Source organism: Engystomops pustulosus, chromosome 7 (assembly GCF_040894005.1).
Source record: "Engystomops pustulosus chromosome 7, aEngPut4.maternal, whole genome shotgun sequence".
Classification (NCBI taxonomy): domain Eukaryota; kingdom Metazoa; phylum Chordata; class Amphibia; order Anura; family Leptodactylidae; genus Engystomops; species Engystomops pustulosus.
The window spans coordinates 183,479,585-183,507,268 of NC_092417.1; the positions used below are offsets into that span (position 1 = coordinate 183,479,585).

The 27,684-nt window shown below is 52.9% G+C and overlaps 2 protein-coding genes across 11 annotated transcripts in view; one reads left to right on the forward strand and one right to left on the reverse strand.

The window, feature by feature from the left end:
* Nucleotides 1-5,789: 5,789 nt before the first annotated feature.
* On the forward strand, nucleotides 5,790-17,166 carry C7H11orf58 (chromosome 7 C11orf58 homolog). Its single transcript, XM_072119161.1, has 5 exons — nucleotides 5,790-5,933; nucleotides 9,172-9,255; nucleotides 15,123-15,183; nucleotides 15,552-15,661; nucleotides 16,346-17,166. Exons 1-5 carry the CDS (start codon nucleotides 5,865-5,867, stop codon nucleotides 16,886-16,888), a joined length of 867 nt encoding a protein of 288 aa, XP_071975262.1. The 5' UTR covers nucleotides 5,790-5,864; the 3' UTR covers nucleotides 16,889-17,166.
* A 2,818-nt stretch (nucleotides 17,167-19,984) lies between these two features.
* Nucleotides 19,985-27,684, reverse strand: part of PLEKHA7 (pleckstrin homology domain containing A7) — a 99,710-nt gene continuing 92,010 nt past the window's right edge. For 8 of the 10 annotated variants that reach the window (XM_072119166.1, XM_072119169.1, XM_072119167.1 and 5 more), the window contains 3 exons: nucleotides 26,966-27,108; nucleotides 22,464-22,549; nucleotides 19,985-22,020 (listed from right to left, as the gene is read on the reverse strand). In XM_072119166.1, the coding sequence (XP_071975267.1) occupies nucleotides 22,467-22,549; nucleotides 26,966-27,108 (226 nt within the window). In that variant the 3' untranslated portion in view covers nucleotides 19,985-22,020; nucleotides 22,464-22,466. Of the gene's footprint in view, nucleotides 22,021-22,458; nucleotides 22,550-26,965; nucleotides 27,109-27,684 lie in introns of all 10 variants that reach the window. The other 2 variants (XM_072119163.1, XM_072119168.1) reach the window with 2 other exon arrangements.

The following is a 27,684-nucleotide window of genomic DNA, read 5'->3' on the forward strand; positions in this document are numbered from 1 at the left end:
GATAAATCAACCTCCTGCCTCCTTACATTCATTGTTCTCTCCACCTGTCTGAAAGCCTCCAGGTGGCACCTTTGCAACATGACATCCCCAAAGTTTGGTGCAAGGGGATACACACCAGCAGCCCAATAACTGCGCATCTGAGATGCCACCACTAGAACCAGAGGCTTCCTCAGACTCTGCACATACATTGGCTGGACCAGCAGCAATCTCTGCCTCAGATGACAGAACAATCTCCCTAGGACAGGTGACCAACCCATTGCAGTCCCCGTAGAGACAGTCACATTTACCGACAGTCCAGCTTTCAGTTTTTTTCTTCAGGAGTATCTTTGCTCCAACTGCCCTTTCACACATAAGCCGGTGGTTAGCAGTTGTCACAGCCTCCAGGACCACTGGAGCACTCACAGCTGGCCCTAGAGCCAAGCCGACCTCCTTCCCACTGAGGTGCAAAACTGAACACCAGAGCAATGACATTACGATGGGAATGGGGAGCATAGACCGAACTCCTCTGTGGCCTCGATCTTCTGGCCTTTATCTTTATCCCTGGACCTTGGTCATCCACAAATGAAAGTTGCATATGAATGGATACTGGAGTAGGTATATCGGCACCATAAGCCTCCCACCCTGGCTGCTGCTGTCATCTCCACATTCCCCCTCACCAGCAGAGCTGGAGTCTGATGGTAGAGCCACCTGCTCTGCAGAGGGCCTGCTGTACGGAGTCTGCTGATGTTGCTGCAGACTATCAGATGGATACTGCTGATGTTCTGGTGCAGTCTTCCTCCACCACATTCTTATCCATTTGTGACTGGTGCCTTCTCAGCCTTTAGGTTTTTTCCTGCTCAATGGCCCTGGACCAGTTGTCTTTCTTGAATTTCCCTCTGAAGGGGCCGCTGTGCTGCAGGATGATGGTCTTCCTTTTCCTCATGAGAGGTGATCTCCATCTTTACCATCTCGGCTAGCTCCACTTTGCTGGTCCTGGTCACTGTAGCCATCTTGGCCCGGGTCTCTTGCTGCTGGTCTCACTGGCTTCCTCATACTCACGGAGGCTCTCAATCATGTGGGTTCTGTAAGTATTTAAGTCTACATCATGCACTAGCACAAAAAAAATCCCCCCAAAGTGTTTAAGTAAAAAGAAGAAAAAATCCATGTATATCCGCGGCATCATCGGCCTGTACATGTCCGGCTTCTCTCCTGGATTTGCAACACCCCTGCCAATGCATAGGCTCCATGTTTGGAGCTGTTCGGGAGACTGGTCATCTCTCTAGGAGATCTTCAAAAGTGGAGAACTTAGTAATAGCAGCTGAAGCCACTATCCGGTAAAGCAAGAGTTAACAGGTGAAATGTTTATAACCAATGAGATCGTTTGTAGCTGGAAGCTGATTGGAGAGTGCTGCCACCTGACCAGGGGAGTATAAAAACTCCTGGTGGGTGGGAGCACAGGGTTCCAGTCAAAGAAGACAATCAGACTTTATGGTCAGTCCTGCAGTTCAGTTAGTAAAGTAAGCAGAAGAGTGTGGCGCACCTACCTGTGCTGCACCAGCCAGGGTCCTAATACCAGGAAGCAGAGGTGTCTCAGGCCTGACACCGCGGGCAAGTCAGGAGACTAAGCTTCCGAGCAGAGGTCCACTGTCCGAACTCGGCTCTGTCTCTACCACCCCAGCCTGAAGCTAGTACCAGGCTGCGAGCAACCTTCCTGTGGACCAGCTATCTCTTACCAGCAACCCGGCCTGCTGAACCTGCTGTTGATGTTTGGCCATTGCCTGCCGTTAGGAGTTGAATAAAGAACTGTAAGTTGATCTTCACAATGTTTTCTCTGTGTAATCCCTGGATCAGGCTTCTTCACCACCACAAGCTCCCCATCCATTACCTAGGGACCTATGTTACAAACACTAAGGAGTTGCCCCAAGGAGAACCAGTACATCAGCCTCTCCCTCCATATTTCCTGCACACACCACCTGCTGGAGAGCTGCCAGGCAGTAGGACAGCCCTCCGGTCCCCCATACCAAGCACCATGACCACAGTCCTAGGTCGCAACCGCCAGCCACTCAGGTATTCTTGGCCCGGCTGTCTCCAGGCCCCAAGAAAAGGCTAAGCCCCAATGGGGGATGTTGTAGGTTCAGTTGTCGCTGAGGGTGATGGCAGACGTGCCGTTTTGTCTGTATTTGCAAACGCAAACAAAGCCGCACCCACCGCGGGCTGATTGCATCGGCATTTCTATGGAAACGCCTGTGATCGGGAATGAGCCGCCACCACCGCATTAAATTAACGCATAACACCGGCGTCCCGTTCCAGATTGCAGGCGTTTCCATTGAAAAGCCGATGCGATCAGCCCGCGGCTTTGTCTGCGTTTGCATGTGTCACCACCCGGAGTCTGGAGCTTGTCCTCTTTTTACTTCATATATTGATCTTTATGGATTGTCAGGAGCACGACTACTACCACCAAACCATGCACATTTCTCATATGTGACCTGCAAATTATTGATGCTGGAAGGACAGTGCCGGGACAGTTCCTCCTTTACTTGGATAGATATAGGGGTGTCTACAGGGACACATATAGATAAAGGGGTGTCTACAGGACCACATATAGATATAGGGGTGTCTACAGGACCAAATATAGATATAGGGGTGTCTACAGGGACACATATAGATAAAGGGGTGTCTACAGGACCACATATAGACATAGGGGTGTCTACAGGACCATATATAGATATAGGGGTGTCTACAGGACTACATATAGATATAGGGGTGTCTACAGGACTACATATAGATATAGGGGTGTCTACAGGACTACATATAGATATAGGAGTGTCTACAGGACCAAATATAGATATAGGGGTGTCTACAGGACCACATATAGATATAGGGGTGTCTACAGGACCAAAGATATAGGGGTGTCTACAGGGCCACATATAGATAAAGGGGTGTCTACAGGACCAAATATAGATATAGGGGTGTCTACAGGACCACATATAGATATAGGGGTGTCTACAGGACCACATATAGATATAGGGGTGTCTACAGGACCACATATAGATAAAGGGGTGTCTACAGGACCACATATAGATATAGGGCTGTCTACAGGGCCATATATATATATATATATATAGGGGTGTCTACAGGACCACATATAGACATAGGGGTGTCTACAGGACCACATATAGATATAGGAGTGTCTACAGGACCACATATAGATATAGGGGTGTCTACAGGACTACATATAGATATAGGGGTGTCTACAGGACCAAATATAGATATAGGGGTGTCTACAGGACCACATATAGATATAGGGGTGTCTACAGGACCAAAGATATAGGGGTGTCTACAGGGCCACATATAGATAAAGGGGTGTCTACAGGACCAAATATAGATATAGGGGTGTCTACAGGACCACATATAGATATAGGGGTGTCTACAGGACCACATATAGATATAGGGCTGTCTACAGGACCACATATAGATAAAGGGGTGTCTACAGGACCACATATAGATATAGGGCTGTCTACAGGGCCACATATATATATATATATATAGGGGTGTCTACAGGACCACATATAGACATAGGGGTGTCTACAGGACCACATATAGATATAGGAGTGTCTACAGGACCACATATAGATATAGGGGTGTCTACAGGACCACATATAGATATAGGGGTGTCTACAGGACCACATATAGATATAGGAGTGTATACAGGGCCACCTATAGACATAGGGGTGTCTACAGGACCACATATAGATATAGGAGTGTATACAGGACCACATATAGATATAGGGGTGTCTACAGGACCACATATAGATATAGGAGTGTATACAGGGCCACATATAGACATAGGGGTGTCTACAGGACCACATATAGATATAGGAGTGTATACAGGACCACATATAGATATAGGGGTGTCTACAGGACCACATATAGATATAGGAGTGTATACAGGGCCACATATAGATATAGGGGTGTCTACAGGACCACATATAGATATAGGGGTGTCTACAGGACCACATATAGATATAGGGGTGTCTACATGGCCACATATAGATAAGGTGGTGTCTATAGGAGGAGATATAGATACTGGGGTGTTTATAGGAGGAGATATAGATATGGGGTGTCTATAGGAGGAGATATAGATATGGGAGTGTCTATAGGAGTAGATAGATATGGGGCGCTGATAGGAGGAAATATAGATACAGGGGCGTCTAAAGGAGGAGACATAGATATTGGGGCGTCTATAGGAGGAGATATAGATATGGGGGCGTCTATAGGAGGAGATATAGATATGGGGGTGTCTATAGGAGGAGCTATAGATAAGGTGGTGTCTATAGGAGGAGATATAGATATGGGGGCGTCTATAGGAGGAGAAATAGATATGGGGGTGTCTATAGGAGGAGAGATAGATATGGGGGTGTCTATAGGAGATATAGATATGGGGGCGTCTATAGGAGGAGATATAGATATGGGGGTGTCTATAGGAGGAGATATAGATATGGGGGCGTCTATAGGAGAAGATATAGATATGGGGGCGTCTATAGAAGGAGAAATAGATATGGGGGTGTCTATAGGAGAAGATATAGATATGGGGGCGTCTATAGGAGGAGAAATAGATATGGGGGTGTCTATAGGAGGAGATATAGATATGGGGCGCTGATAGGAGGAAATATAGATACAGAGGCGTCTATAGGAGGAGATATAGATATGGGGGCGTCTATAGGAGGAGAAATAGATATGGGGGCGTCTATAGGAGGAGATATAGATATGGGGGTGTCTATAGGAGGAGAAATAGATATGGGGGCGTCTATAGGAAGAGATATAGATATGGGGGCGTCTATAGGAGGAGATATAGATATGGGGGCGTCTATAGGAGGAGATATAGATATGGGGGCGTCTGTAGGAGGAGAAATAGATATGGGGGTGTCTATAGGAGGAGAAATAGATATGGGGGTGTCTATAGGAGGAGATATAGATATGGGGGTGTCTATAGGAGGAGATATAGATATGGGGGCGTCTATAGGAGGAGAAATAGATATGGGGGCGTCTATAGGAAGAGATATAGATATGGGGGCGTCTATAGGAGGAGATATAGATATGGGGGCGTCTATAGGAGGAGATATAGATATGGGGGCGTCTGTAGGAGGAGAAATAGATATGGGGGTGTCTATAGGAGGAGAAATAGATATGGGGGTGTCTATAGGAGGAGATATAGATAAGGTGGTGTCTATAGGAGGAGATATAGATAAGGTGGTGTCTATAGGAGGAGATATAGATATGGGGGCGTCTATAGGAGAAGATATAGATATGGGGGCGTCTGTAGGAGGAGAAATAGATATGGGGGTGTCTATAGGAGGAGAAATAGATATGGGGGTGTCTATAGGAGGAGAAATAGATATGGGGGCGTCTATAGGAGGAGAAATAGATATGGGGGTGTCTATAAGAGGAGATATAGATATGGGGGTGTCTATAGGAGGAGATATAGATATGGGGGCGTCTATAGGAGAAGATATAGATATGGGGGTGTCTATAGGAGGAGATATAGATATGGGGGCGTCTATAGGAGAAGATATAGATATGGGGGCGTCTATAGGAGAAGATATAGATATGGGGGTGTCTATAGGAGAAGATATAGATATGGGGGCGTCTATAGGAGAAGATATAGATATGGGGGTGTCTATAGGAGGAGATATAGATATGGGAGTGCCTGCAGAGGGATATACGGGGAGTGAGCTATAGTGAGGTATCCACGCACTGATCATGCGCGCAGAACAGAATGATGGGAAATGTAGTTCCGGCGGGGGACAGGAAACACGTGACCGCCACTGGCCGCCTTCCTGTCCCGGCATTCCTTGCGTTGGTGGCGGAACCGAAGGACGCGCGAGATGAGCCGCTACACGGAGGACGAGGAGAGGCGGGGACACAAGAGAGGAGCCCGGAACCGGGAGGAGGAGGTGACCCGGAGCGCCCGAGAGGGGGAGGAGCGGCCGCTCATGCCCCGCCCCCACTATTGTCACAACCCCCCGTCCCCCTCTGTCTGTCTGTCTGTCTCTGCTGTTGCCGGGTCATGTCCCCTCTGTCTGTCTCTTCTGTTGTCGGGTCATGTCCCCTCTGTCTGCCTGTCTCTCCTGTTGTCGGGTCATGTCCCCTCTGTCTGTCTCTCCTGTTGTCGGGTCATGTCCCCTCTGTCTGTCTGTCTGTCTCTCCTGTTGTCGGGTCAGGTTCCCTCTGTCTGTCTGTCTCTCCTGTTGTCGGGTCATGTCCCCTCTGTCTGTCTGTCTCTCCTGTTGTCGGGTCAGGTTCCCTCTGTCTGTCTGTCTGTCTCTCCTGTTGTCGGGTCATGTCCCCTCTGCCTGTCTCTGCTGTTGCCGGGTCATGTCCCCTCTGTCTGTCTCTTCTGTTGTCGGGTCATGTCCCCTCTGTCTGCCTGTCTCTCCTGTTGTCGGGTCATGTCCCCTCTGTCTGCCTGTCTCTCCTGTTGTCGGGTCATGTCCCCTCTGTCTGTCTCTCCTGTTGTCGGGTCATGTCCCCTCTGTCTGTCTGTCTCTCCTGTTGTCGGGTCAGGTTCCCTCTGTCTGTCTGTCTGTCTCTCCTGTTGTCGGGTCAGGTCCCCTCTGTCTGTCTGTCTCTCCTGTTGTCGGGTCATGTCCCCTCTGTCTGTCTGTCTGTCTCTCCTGTTGTCGGGTCATGTCCCCTCTGTCTGTCTGTCTGTCTCTCCTGTTGTCGGGTCATGTCCCCTCTGCCTGTCTCTCCTGTTGTCGGGTCATGTCCCCTCTGTCTGTCTCTCCTGTTGTCGGGTCATGTCCCCTCTGTCTGCCTGTCTCTCCTGTTGTCGGGTCATGTCCCCTCTGTCTGTCTCTCCTGTTGTCGGGTCATGTCCCCTCTGTCTGTCTGTCTCTCCTGTTGTCGGGTCAGGTTCCCTCTGTCTGTCTGTCTGTCTCTCCTGTTGTCGGGTCAGGTCCCCTCTGTCTGTCTGTCTCTCCTGTTGTCGGGTCATGTCCCCTCTGTCTGTCTGTCTGTCTCTCCTGTTGTCGGGTCATGTCCCCTCTGTCTGTCTGTCTGTCTCTCCTGTTGTCGGGTCATGTCCCCTCTGCCTGTCTCTCCTGTTGTCGGGTCATGTCCCCTCTGTCTGTCTCTCCTGTTGTCGGGTCATGTCCCCTCTGTCTGTCTGTCTGTCTCTCCTGTTGTCGGGTCATGTCCCCTCTGTCTGTCTGTCTCTCCTGTTGTCGGGTCATGTCCCCTCTGTCCGTCTGTCTGTCTCTCCTGTTGTCGGGTCATGTCCCCTCTGTCCGTCTGTCTGTCTCTCCTGTTGTCGGGTCATGTCCCCTCTGTCCGTCTGTCTGTCTCTCCTGTTGTCGGGTCATGTCCCCTCTGTCCGTCTGTCTGTCTCTCCTGTTGTCGGGTCATGTCCCCTCTGTCCGTCTGTCTGTCTCTCCTGTTGTCGGGTCATGTCCCCTCTGTCCGTCTGTCTGTCTCTCCTGTTGTCGGGTCATGTCCCCTCTGTCCGTCTGTCTGTCTCTCCTGTTGTCGGGTCATGTCCCCTCTGTCCGTCTGTCTGTCTCTCCTGTTGTCGGGTCATGTCCCCTCTGTCCGTCTGTCTGTCTCTCCTGTTGTCGGGTCATGTCCCCTCTGTCCGTCTGTCTGTCTCTCCTGTTGTCGGGTCATGTCCCCTCTGTCTGTCTGTCTCTCCTGTTGTCGGGTCATGTCCCCTCTGTCTGTCTGTCTGTCTCTCCTGTTGTCGGGTCATGTCCCCTCTGTCTGTCTGTCTCTCCTGTTGTCGGGTCATGTCTCCTCTGTCTGTCTGTCTGTCTGTCTGTCCTGTTGTCGGGTCATGTCCCCCTCTGTCTGTCTCTCCTGTTGTCGGGTCATGTCCCCTCTGTCTGTCTCTCCTGTTGTCGGGTCATGTCCCCTCTGTCTGTCTGTCTGTCTCTCCTGTTGTCGGGTCATGTCCCCTCTGTCTGTCTGTCTGTCTCTCCTGTTGTCGGGTCATGTCCCCTCTGTCTGTCTGTCTGTCTCTCCTGTTGTCGGGTCATGTCCCCTCTGTCTGTCTGTCTCTCCTGTTGTCGGGTCAGGTTCCCTCTGTCTGTCTGTCTCTCCTGTTGTCGGGTCAGGTCCCCTCTGTCTGTCTGTCTCTCCTGTTGTCGGGTCAGGTCCCCTCTGTCTGTCTGTCTCTCCTGTTGTCGGGTCAGGTCCCCTCTGTCTGTCTGTCTCTCCTGTTGTCGGGTCATGTCCCCTCTGTCTGTCTGTCTGTCTCTCCTGTTGTCGGGTCATGTCTCCTCTGTCTGTCTGTCTGTCTGTCTGTCCTGTTGTCGGGTCATGTCCCCCTCTGTCTGTCTCTCCTGTTGTCGGGTCATGTCCCCTCTGTCTGTCTCTCCTGTTGTCGGGTCATGTCCCCTCTGTCTGTCTGTCTGTCTCTCCTGTTGTCGGGTCATGTCCCCTCTGTCTGTCTGTCTGTCTCTCCTGTTGTCGGGTCATGTCCCCTCTGTCTGTCTGTCTGTCTCTCCTGTTGTCGGGTCATGTCCCCTCTGTCTGTCTGTCTCTCCTGTTGTCGGGTCAGGTTCCCTCTGTCTGTCTGTCTCTCCTGTTGTCGGGTCAGGTCCCCTCTGTCTGTCTGTCTCTCCTGTTGTCGGGTCAGGTCCCCTCTGTCTGTCTGTCTCTCCTGTTGTCGGGTCAGGTCCCCTCTGTCTGTCTCTCCTGTTGTCGGGTCAGGTCCCCTCTGTCTGTCTCTCCTGTTGTCGGGTCAGGTCCCCTCTGTCTGTCTCTCCTGTTGTCGGGTCAGGTCCCCTCTGTCTGTCTGTCTCTCCTGTTGTCGGGTCAGGTCCCCTCTGTCTGTCTGTCTCTCCTGTTGTCGGGTCAGGTCCCCTCTGTCTGTCTGTCTCTCCTGTTGTCGGGTCAGGTCCCCTCTGTCTGTCTGTCTCTCCTGTTGTCGGGTCAGGTCCCCTCTGTCTGTCTGTCTCTCCTGTTGTCGGGTCAGGTCCCCTCTGTCTGTCTGTCTCTCCTGTTGTCGGGTCAGGTCCCCTCTGTCTGTCTGTCTCTCCTGTTGTCGGGTCAGGTTCCCTCTGTCTGTCTGTCTGTCTGTCTGTCTCTCCTGTTGTCGGGTCAGGTTCCCTCTGTCTGTCTGTCTGTCTGTCTCTCCTGTTGTCGGGTCATGTCTCCTCTGTCTGCGCTCAGTGATGTTCTCTTGTCTTCCAGGTCGGGGGCAGCACTTGGGATCGGGCGGATCTGGGAAATGATGAGCGGAAGCAGAAATTCCTGAGGCTCATGGGGGCCGGAAAGGTGCGAGAAAGGGGAAAGCCGAGGCCCAGGGCCCAATCATTGTGGGAGATCAGCTCTTATAATGACAGTGCAAGGCAGAGAGTCACAGCATGAGGGTCACATAGAGGAGGAGGCAGAGAGTCTGCAGCATCCCCCCTCCTCCCTCTCACAGCATGAGGGTCACATAGAGGAGGAGGCAGAGAGTCTGCAGCATCCCCCCTCCTCCCTCTCACAGCATGAGGGTCACATAGAGGAGGAGGCAGAGAGTCTGCAGCATCCCCCCTCCTCCCTCTCACAGCATGAGGGTCACATAGAGGAGGAGGCAGAGAGTCTGCAGCATGAGGGTCACATAGAGGGGGAGGCAGAGAGTCTGCAGCATCCCCCCTCCTCCCTCTCACAGCATGAGGGTCACATAGAGGAGGAGGCAGAGAGTCTGCAGCATGAGGGTCACATAGAGGGGGAGGCAGAGAGTCTGCAGCATCCCCCCTCCTCCCTCTCACAGCATGAGGGTCACATAGAGGAGGAGGCAGAGAGTCTGCAGCATCCCCCTCCTCCCTCTCACAGCATGAGGGTCATATAGAGGAGGAGGCAGAGAGTCTGCAGCATCCCCCTCCTCCCTCCCACAGCATGAGGGTCACATAGAGGAGGAGGCAGAGAGTCTGCAGCGTCCACCTCCTCCCTCTCACAGCATGAGGGTCACATAGAGGAGGAGGCAGAGAGTCACAGCATGAGGATCACATAGAGGGGGAGGCAGAGAGTCTGCAGCATGAGGGTTACATAGAGGGGGAGGCAGAGAGTCTGCAGCGTCCCCCTCCTCCCTCTCACAGCATGAGGGTCACATAGAGGAGGAGGCAGAGAGTCTGCAGCATCCCCCTCCTCCCTCTCACAGCATGAGGGTCACATAGAGGAGGCAGAGAGTCTGCAGCATCCCCCTCCTCCCTTTCACAGCATGAGGGTCACATAGAGGAGGCAGAGAGTCTGCAGCATCCCCCTCCTCCCTCTCACAGCATGAGGGTCACATAGAGGAGGCAGAGAGTCTGCAGCATCCCCCCTCCTCCCTCTCACAGCATGAGGGTCACATAGAGGAGGAGGCAGAGAGTCTGCAGCATCCCCCTCCTCCCTTTTTACAGCATGAGGGTCACATAGAGGAGGAGGCAGAGAGTCTACAGCATCCCCCTCCTCCCTCTCACAGCTTGAGGGTCATATAGAGCGGGAGGCAGAGAGTCTGCAGCATCCCCATCCTCCCTCTCACAGCATGAGGGTCACATAGAGGAGGAGGCAGAGAGTCTGCAGCAACCCCCTCCTCCCTCTCACAGCATGAGGGTCACATAGAGGAGGAGGCAGAGAGTCTACAGCATCCCCCTCCTCCCTCTCACAGCATGAGGGTCATATAGAGAAGGAGGTAGAGAGTCTGCAGCATGAGGGTCACATAGAGGAAGAGGCAGAGAGTCTGCAGCATCCCCCTCCTCCCTCTCACAGCATGAGGGTCACATAGAGGGGGAGGCAGAGAGTCTGCAGCATGAGGGTCACATAGAGGAGGAGGCAGAGAGTCTGCAGCATCCCCCTCATCCCTCTCACAGCATGAGGGTCACATAGAGGGGGAGGCAGAGAGTCTGCAGCATCCCCCTCCTCCCTCTCACAGCATGAGGGTCACATAGAGGAGGAGGCAGAGAGTCTGCAGCATCCCCCTCCTCCCTCTCACAGCATGAGGGTCACATAGAGGGGGAGGCAGAGAGTCTGCAGCATCCCCCTCCTCCCTCTCACAACATGAGTGTCATATAGAGGAGGAGGCAGAGAGTCTCTAGCATCCCCCTCCTCCCTCTCACAGCATGAGGGTCACATAGAGGGGGAGGCAGAGAGTCTGCAGCATCCCCCTCCTCCCTCTCACAGCATGAGGGTCACATAGAGGAGGAGGCAGAGAGTCTGCAGCATCCCCCTCCTCCCTCTCACAGCATGAGGGTCACATAGAGGGGGAGGCAGAGAGTCTGCAGCATCCCCCTCCTCCCTCTCACAGCATGAGGGTCACATAGAGGGGGAGGCAGAGAGTCTGCAGCATCCCCCTCCTCCCTCTCACAACATGAGTGTCATATAGAGGGGGAGGCAGAGAGTCTGCAGCATCCCCCTCATCCCTCTCACAGCATGAGGGTCACATAGAGGGGGAGGCAGAGAGTCTGCAGCATCCCCCTCCTCCCTCTCACAGCATGAGGGTCACATAGAGGAGGAGGCAGAGAGTCTGCAGCATCCCCCTCCTCCCTCTCACAGCATGAGGGTCACATAGAGGGGGAGGCAGAGAGTCTGCAGCATCCCCCTCCTCCCTCTCACAGCATGAGGGTCACATAGAGGGGGAGGCAGAGAGTCTGCAGCATCCCCCTCCTCCCTCTTACAGCATGAGGGTTATATAGAGGAGGAGGCAGAGAGTCTCTAGCATCCCCCTCCTCCCTCTCACAGCATGAGGGTCACATAGAGGAGGAGGCAGAGAGTCTGCAGCATCCCCCTCCTCCCTCTCACAGCATGAGGGTCACATAGAGGGGGAGGCAGAGAGTCTGCAGCATCCCCCTCCTCCCTCTCACAGCATGAGGGTCACATAGAGGAGGAGGCAGAGAGTCTGCAGCATCCCCCCTCCTCCCTCTCACAGCATGAGGGTCACATAGAGGAGGAGGCAGAGAGTCTGCAGCATCCCCCTCCTCCCTCTCACAGCATGAGGGTCACATAGAGGGGGAGGCAGAGAGTCTGCAGCATCCCCCTCCTCCCTCTCACAGCATGAGGGTCACATAGAGGGGGAGGCAGAGAGTCTGCAGCATCCCCCTCCTCCCTCTCACAGCATGAGGGTCACATAGAGGAGGAGGCAGAGAGTCTGCAGCATCCCCCTCCTTCCTCTCACAGCATGAGGGTCACATAGAGGGGGAGGCAGAGAGTCTGCAGCATCTCCCTCCTCCCTCTCACAGCATGAGGGTCACATAGAGGGGGAGGCAGAGAGTCTGCAGCATCCCCCTCCTCCCTCTCACAGCATGAGGGTCACATAGAGGAGGAGGCAGAGAGTCTGCAGCATCCCCCTCCTCCCTCTCACAGCAAGAGGGTCACATAGAGGGGGAGGCAGAGAGTCTGCAGCATCCCCCTCCTCCCTCTCACAGCATGAGGGTCACATAGAGGAGGAGGCAGAGAGTCTACAGCATCCCCCTCCTCCCTCTCACAGCATGAGGGTCATATAGAGAAGGAGGTAGAGAGTCTGCAGCATGAGGGTCACATAGAGGAAGAGGCAGAGAGTCTGCAGCATCCCCCTCCTCCCTCTCACAGCATGAGGGTCACATAGAGGGGGAGGCAGAGAGTCTGCAGCATGAGGGTCACATAGAGGAGGAGGCAGAGAGTCTGCAGCATCCCCCTCATCCCTCTCACAGCATGAGGGTCACATAGAGGGGGAGGCAGAGCGTCTGCAGCATCCCCCTCCTCCCTCTCACAGCATGAGGGTCACATAGAGGAGGAGGCAGAGAGTCTGCAGCATCCCCCTCCTCCCTCTCACAGCATGAGGGTCACATAGAGGGGGAGGCAGAGAGTCTGCAGCATCCCCCTCCTCCCTCTCACAACATGAGTGTCATATAGAGGAGGAGGCAGAGAGTCTCTAGCATCCCCCTCCTCCCTCTCACAGCATGAGGGTCACATAGAGGGGGAGGCAGAGAGTCTGCAGCATCCCCCTCCTCCCTCTCACAGCATGAGGGTCACATAGAGGAGGAGGCAGAGAGTCTGCAGCATCCCCCTCCTCCCTCTCACAGCATGAGGGTCACATAGAGGGGGAGGCAGAGAGTCTGCAGCATCCCCCTCCTCCCTCTCACAGCATGAGGGTCACATAGAGGGGGAGGCAGAGAGTCTGCAGCATCCCCCTCCTCCCTCTCACAACATGAGTGTCATATAGAGGGGGAGGCAGAGAGTCTGCAGCATCCCCCTCATCCCTCTCACAGCATGAGGGTCACATAGAGGGGGAGGCAGAGAGTCTGCAGCATCCCCCTCCTCCCTCTCACAGCATGAGGGTCACATAGAGGAGGAGGCAGAGAGTCTGCAGCATCCCCCTCCTCCCTCTCACAGCATGAGGGTCACATAGAGGGGGAGGCAGAGAGTCTGCAGCATCCCCCTCCTCCCTCTCACAGCATGAGGGTCACATAGAGGGGGAGGCAGAGAGTCTGCAGCATCCCCCTCCTCCCTCTTACAGCATGAGGGTCACATAGAGGGGGAGGCAGAGAGTCTGCAGCATCCCCCTCCTCCCTCTTACAGCATGAGGGTCACATAGAGGAGGAGGCAGAGAGTCTGCAGCATCCCCCTCCTCCCTCTCACAGCATGAGGGTCACATAGAGGAGGAGGCAGAGAGTCTCTAGCATCCCCCTCCTCCCTCTCACAGCATGAGGGTCACATAGAGGAGGAGGCAGAGAGTCTGCAGCATCCCCCCTCCTCCCTCTCACAGCATGAGGGTCACATAGAGGAGGAGGCAGAGAGTCTGCAGCATCCCCCTCCTCCCTCTCACAGCATGAGGGTCACATAGAGGGGGAGGCAGAGAGTCTGCAGCATCCCCCTCCTCCCTCTCACAGCATGAGGGTCACATAGAGGGGGAGGCAGAGAGTCTGCAGCATCCCCCTCCTCCCTCTCACAGCATGAGGGTCACATAGAGGAGGAGGCAGAGAGTCTGCAGCATCCCCCTCCTTCCTCTCACAGCATGAGGGTCACATAGAGGGGGAGGCAGAGAGTCTGCAGCATCTCCCTCCTCCCTCTCACAGCATGAGGGTCACATAGAGGGGGAGGCAGAGAGTCTGCAGCATCCCCCTCCTCCCTCTCACAGCATGAGGGTCACATAGAGGAGGAGGCAGAGAGTCTGCAGCATCCCCCTCCTCCCTCTCACAGCATGAGGGTCACATAGAGGGGGAGGCAGAGAGTCTGCAGCATCCCCCTCCTCCCTCTCACAACATGAGGGTCATATAGAGGAGGAGGCAGAGAGTCTGCAGCATCCCCCTCCTCCCTCTTACAGCATGAGGGTCATATAGAGGAGGAGGCAGAGAGTCTCTAGCATCCCCCTCCTCCCTCTCACAGCATGAGGGTCACATAGAGGAGGAGGCAGAGAGTCTGCAGCATCCCCCTCCTCCCTCTCACAGCATGAGGGTCACATAGAGGGGGAAGCAGAGAGTCTGCAGCATCCCCCTCCTCCCTCTCACAGCATGAGGGTCACATAGAGGGGGAGGCAGAGAGTCTGCAGCATCCCCCTCCTCCCTCTCACAGCATGAGGGTCACATAGAGGGGGAGGCAGAGAGTCTGCAGCATCCCCCTCCTCCCTCTCACAGCATGAGGGTCACATAGAGGAGGAGGCAGAGAGTCTGCAGCACCCCCCTCCTCCCTCTCACAGCATGAGGGTCACATAGAGGGGGAGGCAGAGAGTGTGCTGCATCCCCCTCCTCCCTCTCACAGCATGAGGGTCACATAGAGGGGGAGGCAGAGAGTCTGCAGCATGAGGGTCACATAGAGGAGGAGGCAGAGAGTCTGCAGCATCCCCCTCCTCCCTCTCACAACATGAGGGTCATAAAGAGGAGGAGGCAGAGAGTCTGCAGCATCCCCCTCCTCCCTCTCACAGCATGAGGGTCACATAAAGGGGGAGGCAGAGAGTCTGCAGCATCCCCCTCCTCCCTCTCACAACATGAGGGTCACATAGAGGAGGAGGCAGAGAGTCTGCAGCATCCCCCTCCTCCCTCTCACAACATGAGGGTCACATAGAGGAGGAGGCAGAGAGTCTGCAGCATCCCCCTCCTCCCTCTCACAACATGAGGGTCATATAGAGGAGGAGGCAGAGAGTCTGCAGTATCTGAATGGGGGAATGAAGATATTGTCACATTACCTTTGACTCTTTGGATTTTTAGAAAGAACACACAGGGCGCCTCGTCATCGGAGACCACAAATCTACATCTCACTTCCGGTCAGGTAAGGATGTCTGATCGCCTGTGTGACACCCCAAATATTGTCCTCCCCTCTCTATAGTAGAGGTCTTTATGCCTCCTGCACCTCCCCCATGTCCTATATATTTCAGTCTATGGGGACCGATGCCTGCCCGCAAATAGTGCCGCCGGATATCGGTCCCCCACATGTTTGTGTGCACAGGGTCTTCTCCTGGTTCTTACCTGCCGCCCATCCGTGACGTCACCACAGCATCCCCCGGGACTCCGCAGACGGTGCTCGGAAATCTGACAAAAGCACCAATGGAATTGTCATGTAACGGCATCCTCCCCTGCCCACCAGGACCCCCGGCTGTCAGTCTCTGCCCCTCATCATTTCCATCTTCTGCTCCACAGGAGAAGAGGATCGCAAAATGAACGATGACTTGGAGCATCAGTATCAGCAGAGCATGGACAGCAGCACGTCTGGGAGGAACCGGCGCCACTGCGGCCTCGGATTCAGTGAGGTATGTGTTGGGGCGGCTCATCTCAACGCCCGTCCTCGGGAGGGTAAAGTGCTGGGTGTTTCCTCGCTGCGGGTGGACGATGGACCCGGAGGTGCCGACCCAATGTGTATGAATTATACTGGAGACATCCGGGTGTCACAACCCGTAATGTGACGGATGAAGTGCACCCATAAAGCAACGTTGATACCAGGTTCTAAACACCCATAAAGGGGCAGTGATGGCGAGGGCCGTGCACCCATAAAGGGGCAGTGATGGCGAGGGCCGTGCACCCATAAAGGGGCAGTGATGGCGAGGGCCGTGCACCCATAAAGGGGCAGTGATGGCGAGGGCCGTGCACCCATAAAGGGGCAGTGATGGCGAGGGCCGTGCACCCATAAAGGGGCAGTGATGGCGAGGGCCGTGCACCCATAAAGGGGCAGTGATGGCGAGGGCCGTGCACCCATAAAGGGGCAGTGATGGCGAGGGCCGTGCACCCATAAAGGGGCAGTGATGGCGAGGGCCGTGCACCCATAAAGGGGCAGTGATGGCGAGGGCCGTGCACCCATAAAGGGGCAGTGATGGCGAGGGCCGTGCACCCATAAAGGGGCAGTGATGGCGAGGGCCGTGCACCCATAAAGGGGCAGTGATGGCGAGGGCCGTGCACCCATAAAGGTTTCTCTCTTTTTTTTTTTTCTCTCTTTGTAGCCCACAATCGCTGAAGAGAAGCCGCCTCCTCTGGAAAGGGCTGAGAGCGAGTCAGACTCCAGTGACGGCTCCAGTGACTCCGAGATCCATCCCACAGCAGATAGCGGCAATCATAGCGCCTCCGACGGAAGGGAGGGCAGCGACCCCCGCGCCTCCGACAGAAGGGCGGGCAGCGACCCCCGCGCCTCCGACAGAAGGGCGGGCAGCGACCCCCGCGCCTCCGACAGAAGGGCGGGCAGCGACCCCCGCGCCTCCGACAGAAGGGCGGGCAGCGACCACCGCTCCTCCGACAGAAGGGCGGGCAGCGACCCCCGCTCCTCCGACAGAAGGGCGGGCAGCGACCCCCGCTCCTCCGACAGAAGGGCGGGCAGCGACCCCCGCTCCTCCGACAGAAGGGCGGGCAGCGACCCCCGCTCCTCCGACAAGAGGGCGAGCAGCGACCCCCGCGCCTCCGACAAGAGGGAGAGCAGCGACCCCCGCGCCTCCGACAAGAGAGCCAAGGCCAACTACAAGATGCAGTTTGTCAAGTCCAGCGGATCCTAACCCCCCGGTTTTGGGGGGCCGGTATGAGACATTAGAGGGCATCTCCCGGGACTGAGCCCCCAATGTGCTGTACACTGGATGAGCTACTCAGGACTTATCACCCACATCCCCCCACACTCCTGGATGATGTCGGAGTACACTGTGCAGCGCCACGGCAGTGAAGGGGTTACAGTGGGTGATCGGGGGATGGGCACCTATGCAGATTTCTTTTTTTATACATATTCTATAAAAAAAGGAGTTTTTTTTTTGCTTTTGTGGTGGAATAAACCTGGAAAGAAGCTGCGGTAATTGTCATTGAGCTGTGGGGTTAAATATCCTCTGCCCAGGTTAGGGGATTCCTGGAAAGTTGGGTGCTTGCCCTCTGCAGGTGGTAGTCATGTCATGTATTCCTGTGTTCTGTGTCCTGTAATGGGGAGTGTTTCAGCTTCCACCTCCTCTGTGCAGGGAAGATTGGGTCGGCAGTGATGATGGAGGATGATGCTTCTGCGTGTAGGGGCCGGGAGCGTCACGTGGTCGGGAGAGCCGTACGGTCGCGGATCGCCCTCCGCATATTTCTGGTCAGTACCGGACACTGCAGCAAGTGGATCCATCTATAATACACATCCATGACCAAATCCTTAGCTGGGCACCGGTCTTCCTGAGTGATGTGGGGGTGTCTCTGGGTTCTGGTCCCCCCCTGAGTGATGGGGGTGTCGCTGTGTGTATGGAGCCCCTCCCCCGTCGTCTCGCCTCTCGCACGCGCTTTATCTTACATCTTGTTTTCTACCTGGAGCCGCGGTTATCACACAGAATCCTCAACAGGCGACGATTAAAAATGCCCTTTACCACATTCCGGGCTTTGAACTGAAGAAATAAGTGAAGAAGTTTCCGTGGAAAGTTCATCGCAGTCGATTTAGTTCAGCGATGCGAATAATAGAGAGAAAATGCAAACGGGTCGGAGCCAATCAATATGCCGGTTCAAACAGAATGGCGGCCGCTGTGATGTGCGTTCATTTTCAGGCTCCTTTGTACTCAGACACTATGAAGGCGCCGCTTTCTTCTCGTATGCAAGTAAGAGAAATCATTACCGCCGCTTCAAGGCTGAGCGCCCCCTCCCGTCACCCCGTCCACAGCGCCGCGCCCCTCCCGTCACCCCGTCCGCAGCCCCCCCTCCCGTCACCCCGTCCGCAGCCCCCCCTCCCGTCACCCCGTCCGCAGCCCCCCCTCCCGTCACCCCGTCCGCAGTCCCCCACCTGTCACCTCATCCACTACTAACCAGGGTGGCCGTCACCCCGTCCACAGCCCCCCACTTGTCCGCAGCGCCCCCCACCCGTCGCCCTGTCTCCACCTGTCATCTTATCCACAACTATCCTGGGTGGCTGCACCCGCCCACAGCACCCCCACTCGTCCCCTGGTACCCAGTGGGGCAGTCACTGCGTCCATAGTGCCCCTCCTGTCACCCCGTCTACAGCGCCCCCCACCTGTCACTTCATCCACTACTACCCAGGGTGGGACGTCACCCCATCCCGTAACCTCATCCACTATTACCCAAGGTGGGGCCGTCACCCCATCCACAGCGTCCCCACCCATCACCTTGTCCACTACTACCCTGGGTGGCTGCCACCCCGTCCACAGCGCCCCCACCCACCTGCTGCTGTTAGTCCTTACCTCGGGCTTTGGTCATGTAATGGGGGTCTTGGTGGTGCTGAGGAGGGGGTTGTCTTTCTAATAATGGATTATCTGCTGCGTCGTGCTACAACCATGTCCCATCAAGCCTTGGTCTCCATGATCCTCGTGTCTTACAGTTCCTGACACCTCTACAGTGATTGGAGGGATTCCCTGCATCCCCAGGGCCAGAAAACCATGTGATGCCCAGGTAGGAATAGGACCTTATCCCATGTGGAGATACATGGAGCAGGCACCGCACGCAGGACCTTGCCTCAGCTCATGGCTAAAGAACCGGAGGCCTTTATGAGAACGTGGATTCTAGTCCTGACCCAGCGCCGGCCCATAGCCGGTGCTGCCCGGAGGGTGCGGCCGCAGAGAGACACGGGGCACAGTCTGTTTTTTCTTCCCTTATTCTGGGTTTCGATGGGTCATGTGACCTGGCATCACATTTCGTAAGCTGCTGGAAAAGGGGGCGGAGCATCAGTTTGGCAGCAAATTGAAGATTTGATGATCAGGGGGTCAGTGCCACGGGCCATGCAGCAGCTTTGTGTCCTCCTAGACATCGGGTGCTGTGACTATATGTTACATTCTCCCCATGAGGAGACGAGATCGGACTAATTGCTGCTAACGTTGCGTTTACAAGGTGGATGCCACATGTGAGCGCAGCCCCAGAAGATTAGAGACTTAGGAGCCGCCCCCTCGTTAGTGATGAGGAGGTCACCATCACCTTCTACGGGTCGTCTCGTCATTCTGCCATCACCAGAGGAGGAATATCCCAGCCCGGAGGGAGGGGAGAAGACGGGCTCTGACATACGGATTTCACCTTTGGGTCACCTCCTGGTCCAATTCCTGGGGAAGATCAGAGGCTCCACAGCAAGAAAATCCACCAAAACCAGAGGAATCCGAATTACAATTCACTGGATGGAAAACTGGGATGTACTGGACAAAACGCAGACCAAAGTGAAACTATTTGGTGACTTGGACTTAGGTGAGCGGGAGCCCCCAGTGTCGGGTCTTGTGGGCCGCATTCTGTGTGACCTCGAGTGCAGGAGCCTCCCGGAAGAGGCAGGTCCCAATCCAGGACTCGAGGGGCAGGACGGGTTCATCCGCTGTAGTCTCCTCTCCCCGAGGAGGGGCCAGGAAAATACCACAATGACTCGACAGTTGGATCTTCTGTAGATTTCCATGACGGCACCGAGTTCCCCTCTCCCAACCCAAAAACAAACCCCTCCCCCCTAAACTTTCAGACCTTGAGGGGTTTTGTGCTTGAGGGATCCTCTGTGATTCCTGTTCCTGTCATTGTCCAATCGCCTCGCTCCCAGAGGCTAGGAATCCCGTCCTGGGGACCCCATAGGGACAAGACACGACGAGGGGCCGGGACCATGCAGTGAGAGACAGGATGAGATTATCGGGGTTCTGGGGTGACCCCCGCACTTGGACACTCAGAAATATCGTCATTAAACAAATTTATTTATTTTTTTACAAAGTCAAAAATAAAGAATCTAATTTGGCAAAACTCTTATAAAGGTGATCGCGGGGGGTTAGTCAAAAATAGACACTTCTAGATAAAGATTCTGGGATAAATCGCTCTCAGATACAGAAAATAAAATCTATAATCATTAAAATCAAAAATTTAAAATCCAACCCAAAAATAAAAAAAAAAAAAAGCCAAACATAAAAACCACAGCAAATGAGCGGCGGCGTCCCCTGCTGGAGGTGTAGACACATAACATCCTGCTCAGGGTCATGTGACTATGATGACGGGGGTCCTGGAAATAACCATCATACAGTCTATAAAGAGCTGCAGATGCTGTGATGACATCCTAGGTGTGAACACGACCTCCATGTGCTGCTCCACAAGCCTGAGGGCTAAGCTGTCAGCAGGAGCTGTCCTCATGCACCACTACCCGTTTACTGTCAGGCATCCTAACACCTTCCCGCTCAGTTTTATGTTTCCATGTGTTTGTCTGGTTTGAGTGTTTTTCGTTGTTCCCTCATCACCCAGTGCGGTGGTCAGGGAGGCGGAGAGCTCAGCACTGAAGTCCAGCTCTCTATTCCTCAGAATGCTCCTTTCCCTGTAATGGACAGTTTGATTCCCGGGGATATCATATCCGGCTCTCTATGATGTCAATCACAGTAGAGGGAGGAGTTCTGAGGTGAAGAGAGCTGGACTTGTGCTGACCTCTCCAGCTCTGTGACTTTATACAACCATTGTATATTGCCCTTCAAAGTTCTGGATGATGCCACCGCCCTGGGCCATAAAAGAAACCCCATCTGGATGGTGGGTGTGGTTTATTAGGGAACTTTCTGCTGGCAGGTTCCCTTTAAAGAGCGGGTTATGGATTATATGGATAGTGATGTCATCACAGTGCGGTCCTAGTGTTAGTGATGTCATCACAGTGCGGTCCTAGTGTTAGTGATGTCATCACAGTGCGGTCCTAGTGTTAGTGATGTCATCACAGTGCGGTCCTAGTGTTAGTAATGTCATCACAGTGCGGTCCTAGTGTTAGTGATGTCATCACAGTGCGGTCCTAGTGTTAGTGATGTCATCACAGTGCGGTCCTAGTGTTAGTGATGTCATCACAGTGCGGTCCTAGTGTTAGTGATGTCATCACAGTGCGGTCCTAGTGTTAGTGATGTCATCACAGTGCGGTCCTAGTGTTAGTAATGTCATCACAGTGCGGTCCTAGTGTTAGTGATGTCATCACAGTGCGGTCCTAGTGTTAGTGATGTCATCACAGTGCGGTCCTAGTGTTAGTGATGTCATCACAGTGCGGTCCTAGTGTTAGTGATGTCATCACAGAGCCGTCCTAGTGTTAGTGATGTCATCAGGGAACATTCCTAGTGTTAGTGATGTCAAGTGCGGTCCTAGTGTTAGTGATGTCATCAGGGTCCATTCCTAGTGTTAGTGATGTCATCAGGGAACATTCCTAGTGTTAGTGATGTCATCAGGGAACATTCCTAGTGTTAGTGATGTCATCAGGGTCCATTCCTTGTGTGAGTGATGTCATCACAGGGCCGTCCTAGTGTTAGTGATGTCATCACAGTGCGGTCCTAGTGTTAGTGATGTCATCACAGTGCGGTCCTAGTGTTAGTGATGTCATCACGGATGAGGTGGCGGAGCTTCGCATCCCTTCATCACACGGACGCCCCGGGGGCTCATTATTCTTCATGAATTTCCCACCTCGCTGCTTAACTTTGATCTAAAGTCATTAAAAATTTCCTTCAAAATCTTAGATTTATAAAACCGCAGTTATTGACTATAACCAGGGACATGACGCGTGTTTAGTGCGGTGGATCCTGCGCCGCTCCTGCGCCCTCTGTGTGTTAAGGCACTTTCTTGTCCAGGAGTCTGGAGGGCGGAGTCTTGGGGTTCTGTCCAATCTCTGCGGATCTTCTACAATCGGATGGTCGGGGAGGCATCGCAGGGGATAAATATATGTACAGGCAGACGAGGCGCCGTCACTGATCATACACCGCGTGAGCTGCAGAGAGAGAGAAAAGTCAGCAACCAGGTCCATCACTGCAGAACCAGAACCTCATGCACTAGCTGGTACCTCACCGCAGGAGGACATGGGTGTGCAGAATACAGACTGCGGCACATTCACCATTGTGCCCTATCCTGCTCCTGAACACCCCGCACTGGCCACACCCCCTGCGCCCATGTGACGCGGAGCTGGTGTAATGGGAAATAGCTGTGCATGCTGGGAAGTGCGTCTATTGCAGGGCTTCGGCACCAGATTTGGGGGTACAGGCCGGATAAATGTGCCCCTATAGAAGTAACAGCTGGTGATCGAGGCTGCGGCTGCTACTTAGCGATAACATGCATCCCAATGGAAAGGCAAATGCGATTGGGCCAAGCCCCGCCCACATCATTTCCATAATGACAGCGGATACTCTGCATGCTCCATGCTACACATCACCTTACGTGTCAGACAATGGTGGAGGACGTCACATTTCTGAGATGTGGAGCGGGAGATCGGGGGGAGCGGCACTGCCGGACCAGGAGCCCAACTGCAACGACACCAGGGGGCGCATCAACATCATCACCCACCAGTCACAGGACAGGAGCCGAGCTTCCAGGGCCCCCCCTGTCCTGGGACTAACGGAGGTGTGACCTGGGCCAAAGGCATCTTCATTACATATGTAAATCAAATTTGGAGGCTCCTCCTCCGATCAGACATCGGGCACAAGGGTCTGCGCCGGTTTTGTGTCCTGAGGCCGCCTCATTCAAACCAGGAGTGACGGAGGAGGAGGAGCGGCTCCGGTTTGGATTCAGTTTTGTAACGGAATCTCAGTGCACCGGGGGTGGCCCAGTATCTTGTTTTGTGTAAATGTGAAATACCGGGAGCTGAACGGTCGCAGGTCACCCCGGTGCACTGTGATTCTGAATCAAAAAGCCAAGGTGTGGCATCAACCTCAGGGCACGTTCACACAATGCGTTGCGTTTTTTGATGCGTTTTTGCCGCATTCCAAAGGCTTTATCTTTGATCCCCTGCTGAGGTCACATTGTGTTTGAGCAGATGCAGTGGAAGGTAACCTCAGTGGAGGTGGATGCAGTGGAGGTTACCCTGTGATCAAGGCTGAAGCCTTTGGAATGCGGCAAAAACGCATCAAAAAACCTGACGCAACGCATCGTGTGAACGCGCCCTCAAAAGTAAATTTGATAAAAATGGATAATTTGTCTGGACGGAGCCAGTATTTAAAAAAATAAATGCAAAACGGAAGCTAAGACTGTGGCAGTGTGCAGCTGCTCCTGAGCTCCTGGAGACCCATCAATCACCCAGGGAGGGAGCCGCTTCCCGGGCCGGGCCAGGCCGGCGGGGGCGGGGCCGGTTGCAGGGGTAGCCAGCTACCGGCCAGCACTATGTAGGACTCAGGGGGGACACGTTCCACCAGGAGTCGCAGCAATGCGGCTCCTACTCCCCCTGAGAAGCGGGGACCCCAGAAGCTGGATGTCCGTCTCGGTGCGGGTGAGAGCGGTCCTTCCGGGGCTGGACGTATAATGCAGGGTGCTCACGGAGATCAAATCCTGTCATTTCTACTTGTCTTATTTTCCTAAAAAGTACTGTAATAGAAACAATGAACTCAAGATGGCGCCGAGATCTTAGACCGCACCTCAAAGTTTTGAAGCTAAGGAATGGGGACCTGACGTTAATGTGCGACAGCAGGGAAGTTCTCCAATCAAGAGACTTCATAAGCCGGGAATGCCCCTCCCCTTCTGCTTTTTTGCCTATTTTTCTATATAGTTTTGTGAAGCCAATTAAAGCAGCGCTGATTTTTGCCCTGGGTCACAGCATCAGCAATTTGTCTGAGTCAGGGTGCGTTCACACGTTGCAGTTAAAACTGCATCACAATCAGCTTTGAGGTGGTTTTAGGGTGCAGTCACACGTTGCAGTTAAAACTGCATCGCAATTAGTAATGAGGTGGTTTTAGGTGCAGTTTTGTCAATTTCACAGGTGAAAGACATGAGCTGAATGGGTGAATTTGATTTTTAAGGAGAAAGCTGATCCACAAATGTCATTCACCTGTTGATTTGATGTCTTTCACTTGTTAAAATAAGTAATACCACCTAAAACCAACCCAAAACTAATTGCGATGCAGTTTTAACTGCAACGTGTGACTGCACCCTTAGGGGCAGTTTTGTCAATTGAACAGGTGAAAGACATGAACTGAATGGGTGAATTTGATTTTTAAGGAGAAAGCTGATCCACAAATGTCATTCACCTGTTGATTTGATGTCTTTCACTTGTTAAAATAAGTAATACCACCTAAAACCAACCCAAAACTAATTGCGATGCAGTTTTAACTGCAACGTGTGACTGCACCCTTAGGGGCAGTTTTGTCAATTGAACAGGTGAAAGACATGAACTGAATGGGTGAATTTGATTTTGAAGGGGGAAACTGCTCCACAAATGTCATTCACCCATTTAGTTCATGTCTTTCACATGTTCAATTGACAAAACTGCCCCTAAAACCGCCACAAAGCTGATTGCCATGCAGTTTTAACTGCAATGTGTGAACGCACCATCATTCTTCGCATGCTTATTGATTAGAAACACAGCCAACACACACTAAAAGAGGAAACCCTAATCCTACCCCAACAAAAGTATGTAGGATAATTATAACGTTTTATCGTAAAAACAATAACATTCATTTGATGAAATGGGAAAACCCCGAGGCTGAACAAAAGGAAGACCTTTATATGTGAGAGCGGTGGGGTACGTTTAAGGGAAAACTTTTAAATGATGAGAGATTTTCAGAAATGGCTGATACCAGAGAGCAAAGGCTGAAGGGGTTGCAGCCTGTGAGCCAGGTGGAGGAGGAGGATGATGATAACGAGCAGCAGTTCCCACCTGGCGGCCTGCAGGAAGATCAGCAGGCCTCGTGCAGTGGGCCCCCTGCAGGACAGCCAGCAGTAACACCTCGCTCGGGGGAGGACAGTGACACCGGCAGCCAGGGAGGGGCGCTCATGGCAGAGATCCGGCTGCTCGAGTCCCCAGTGCGCATGGAGAACTTTTCTTTTGGTGATGAACTCCCAGAGGAAGCCACTGGGGGGAGCAGCCGGAGGAAGAGTAAGAAGACCAGGCCAAAGCAGCAAGAAGAGGTGAGATTCATCTTTACCCCCCTCCCTGTACACCCCCCCGGGCAAAGCGCAGGGTCAGCTCACTGTGCAAGCCCTGCTACCCAAACCCCCCCGAGTTCTGCAGTGGACCCGGTGCAAAGGTGCAGGGAGATTACAGGTGTGACATCTGATGTGGCGATGGGCTCCGTCTCTGTTTGTGGTAACAGTGGGGGAGCAGGGGAGGCATCGGCCGCAAGGCCGGACAGTCAGGGGATGGCACACGTGGCGTTTTTAACATGTTTTTGGCCCGTTTTTAAGCAGACCATCAAAAATCGCATGCGTTTTTTGAAAATGCATCTGTTTTTGACTGGTTTGACCGATTATCTTAATTCAAACTGGTCAATAATATATGCCTTTTTTGAAGGACTTCTTAAAAACGGGCCAAGAACGCGTTCAAAACGCCCCGTGTACCACCACCCTAAGGGCGACTCGGCTCAGGCATTACCACCAAAATCCAGTGGGAGGGGGGGATAGCCCGGCACTGGTGGCAGCTTCCGGTGCCTCGGCACCTCTTCATGCTGTCGCCGCTGATCACCCAGTTGAGGGGCAGAGGCAGTATAAAGGGTGAGATTAACCCCTTCCCAACATGTGATGTAATAGTACGTCACATGTCGGGTCCCGGTACATGGAGAGGACTCGCGGGACCGATCGGCGGCGCACGTGTGGCGTCATTGAGGAGCGGCGATCCGTCGCCATCGTAGCGTCGGGTCTCACGAAGACCCGAAGCTACTTCGGGTGAACCCATTCATTACAATGTGCTGTCAGCACATTGTAATGTATGAGTAGTAAAATCCCCATGTACTGGTATTCTGCAGTATGGCAGTATATGGTAGGATCGATCAGACAACCTAGGGTTAAAGTACCTAGGGAGTCCGAAAAATAGTAAAAAAAAAAAAAAAAAAAGTTAAAATAAAATAAAAAAACCTAAAAATTCAAATCACCCCTTTCCCTAGAATTGATATAAATAAACAGTAAAAATCAGAAACACATTAGGTATTGCCGCGTCCGAAAATGCCCGATCTATCAAAATATGATAACGGTTTTTCACCTCGTTTAACCCCGTAACGGAAAATGGCATTTTTTGCCATTTAAAAAAAATTCTATAAAAAGTGATCAAAAGGTCGTACAGTCCTAAAAATAACATTGTAAACGTCATCGAAATCCGCAAAAAATGGCCCCACCCTCAGCTCAGTACACCAAAGTATGAATAAGTTATTAGCGCCAGAAGTTGGCAAAATCCCCCCAAAAAATTTTGTACAGGAGATTTTAATTTTTGTAAATGTATGAAAACATTATAAAACCTATACAAATTTGGTATCCCCTTAATCGTACCGACCCATAGAATAAAGCAGACCTGTCATTTGGGGCGCTCAGTGAAATCCGTAAGATCCAAGCCCACAAGAATACGGCACAAATGCGTTTTTTTACCAATTTCACTACATTTGGAATTTTTTTCCCGCTTCCCAGTACACGCCATGGAATATTAAATACCATTTCCATGAAGTGTAATTTGTTACGCAGAAGTCGTGCCACAGCTCTGTACATGGGAAAATAAAAAAGATTTTTGAATGTGGGGAGTGAAAAATTAAAACGCAAAATCGAAAAAGGGCCACGGCAGGAAGGGGTTAAAAGGGTTGTTTTTGGTCAGACAAACCCCCCAGTCTCCTTTGGGGTCCCTCAGTCACTCATCTGCCCTCCTGGTGTTGGGCTACACTGCAGATTTCTGGGTATATAGCGATGTAGGGCTTGTAGGCTGGGCTTTATGTGGTTTGGATCTGCAGGTATGTACAATGAGCGTCACTTACCTGCTACCTGCTTGCTGCGCTGGGAGGCCTCGGACGCCAGGGCGTATGACATGGTGATCACCTTCTCCTGCTGACGCATCTGGATGTTGAGGTCGGATGGATCCAGGTCCTCCGGGGGTCCCGCAGGCTGCAGGTTATGGACACTGTGGAGTACATTGTATATATCACACGTTGTGCAGGGGCTGAGTATATACAGGCAGTCCCCGGGTTACGTACAAGATAGGGTCTGTAGGTTTGTTCTTTTTTTTTTAATCAAACTTGTTTTTATTGATTTTTTGAGTTTTAACACAAACAAACAAATCCTTTGCATTACAATCAGTCGTTTAGACTTCAGAAGGTTGCATATGTATAATTGGCCAAGCATGGCCTACATTGTTACTCAAGTCCAAGATACAGTATATCCAAGGAATTTCTTCCAAATGCGGAACAATATACTAACAAAATGCAGCAACAAACCCCCCCCCACCCCCCCAGAGTCAGCTCCCAAGAGTAGGGCATATGCGCCCAAGAATGTTACTTCTCCTAATCTTGCCATAACATCCAGTTATCTAACTAGTCTACGTGGCTAGAGAAAGCTGGTATTGCATACTCGACCTTATTTGTAATAACCGTTGCGAAGGCAGACCTGACGTATCCATCCACTTCCCCCAAATTTTTTCGAATTTAGCAATAGAATTTCTTTTCAAGTAAGAACCATATTCCAAGGCGAGCACGTTATT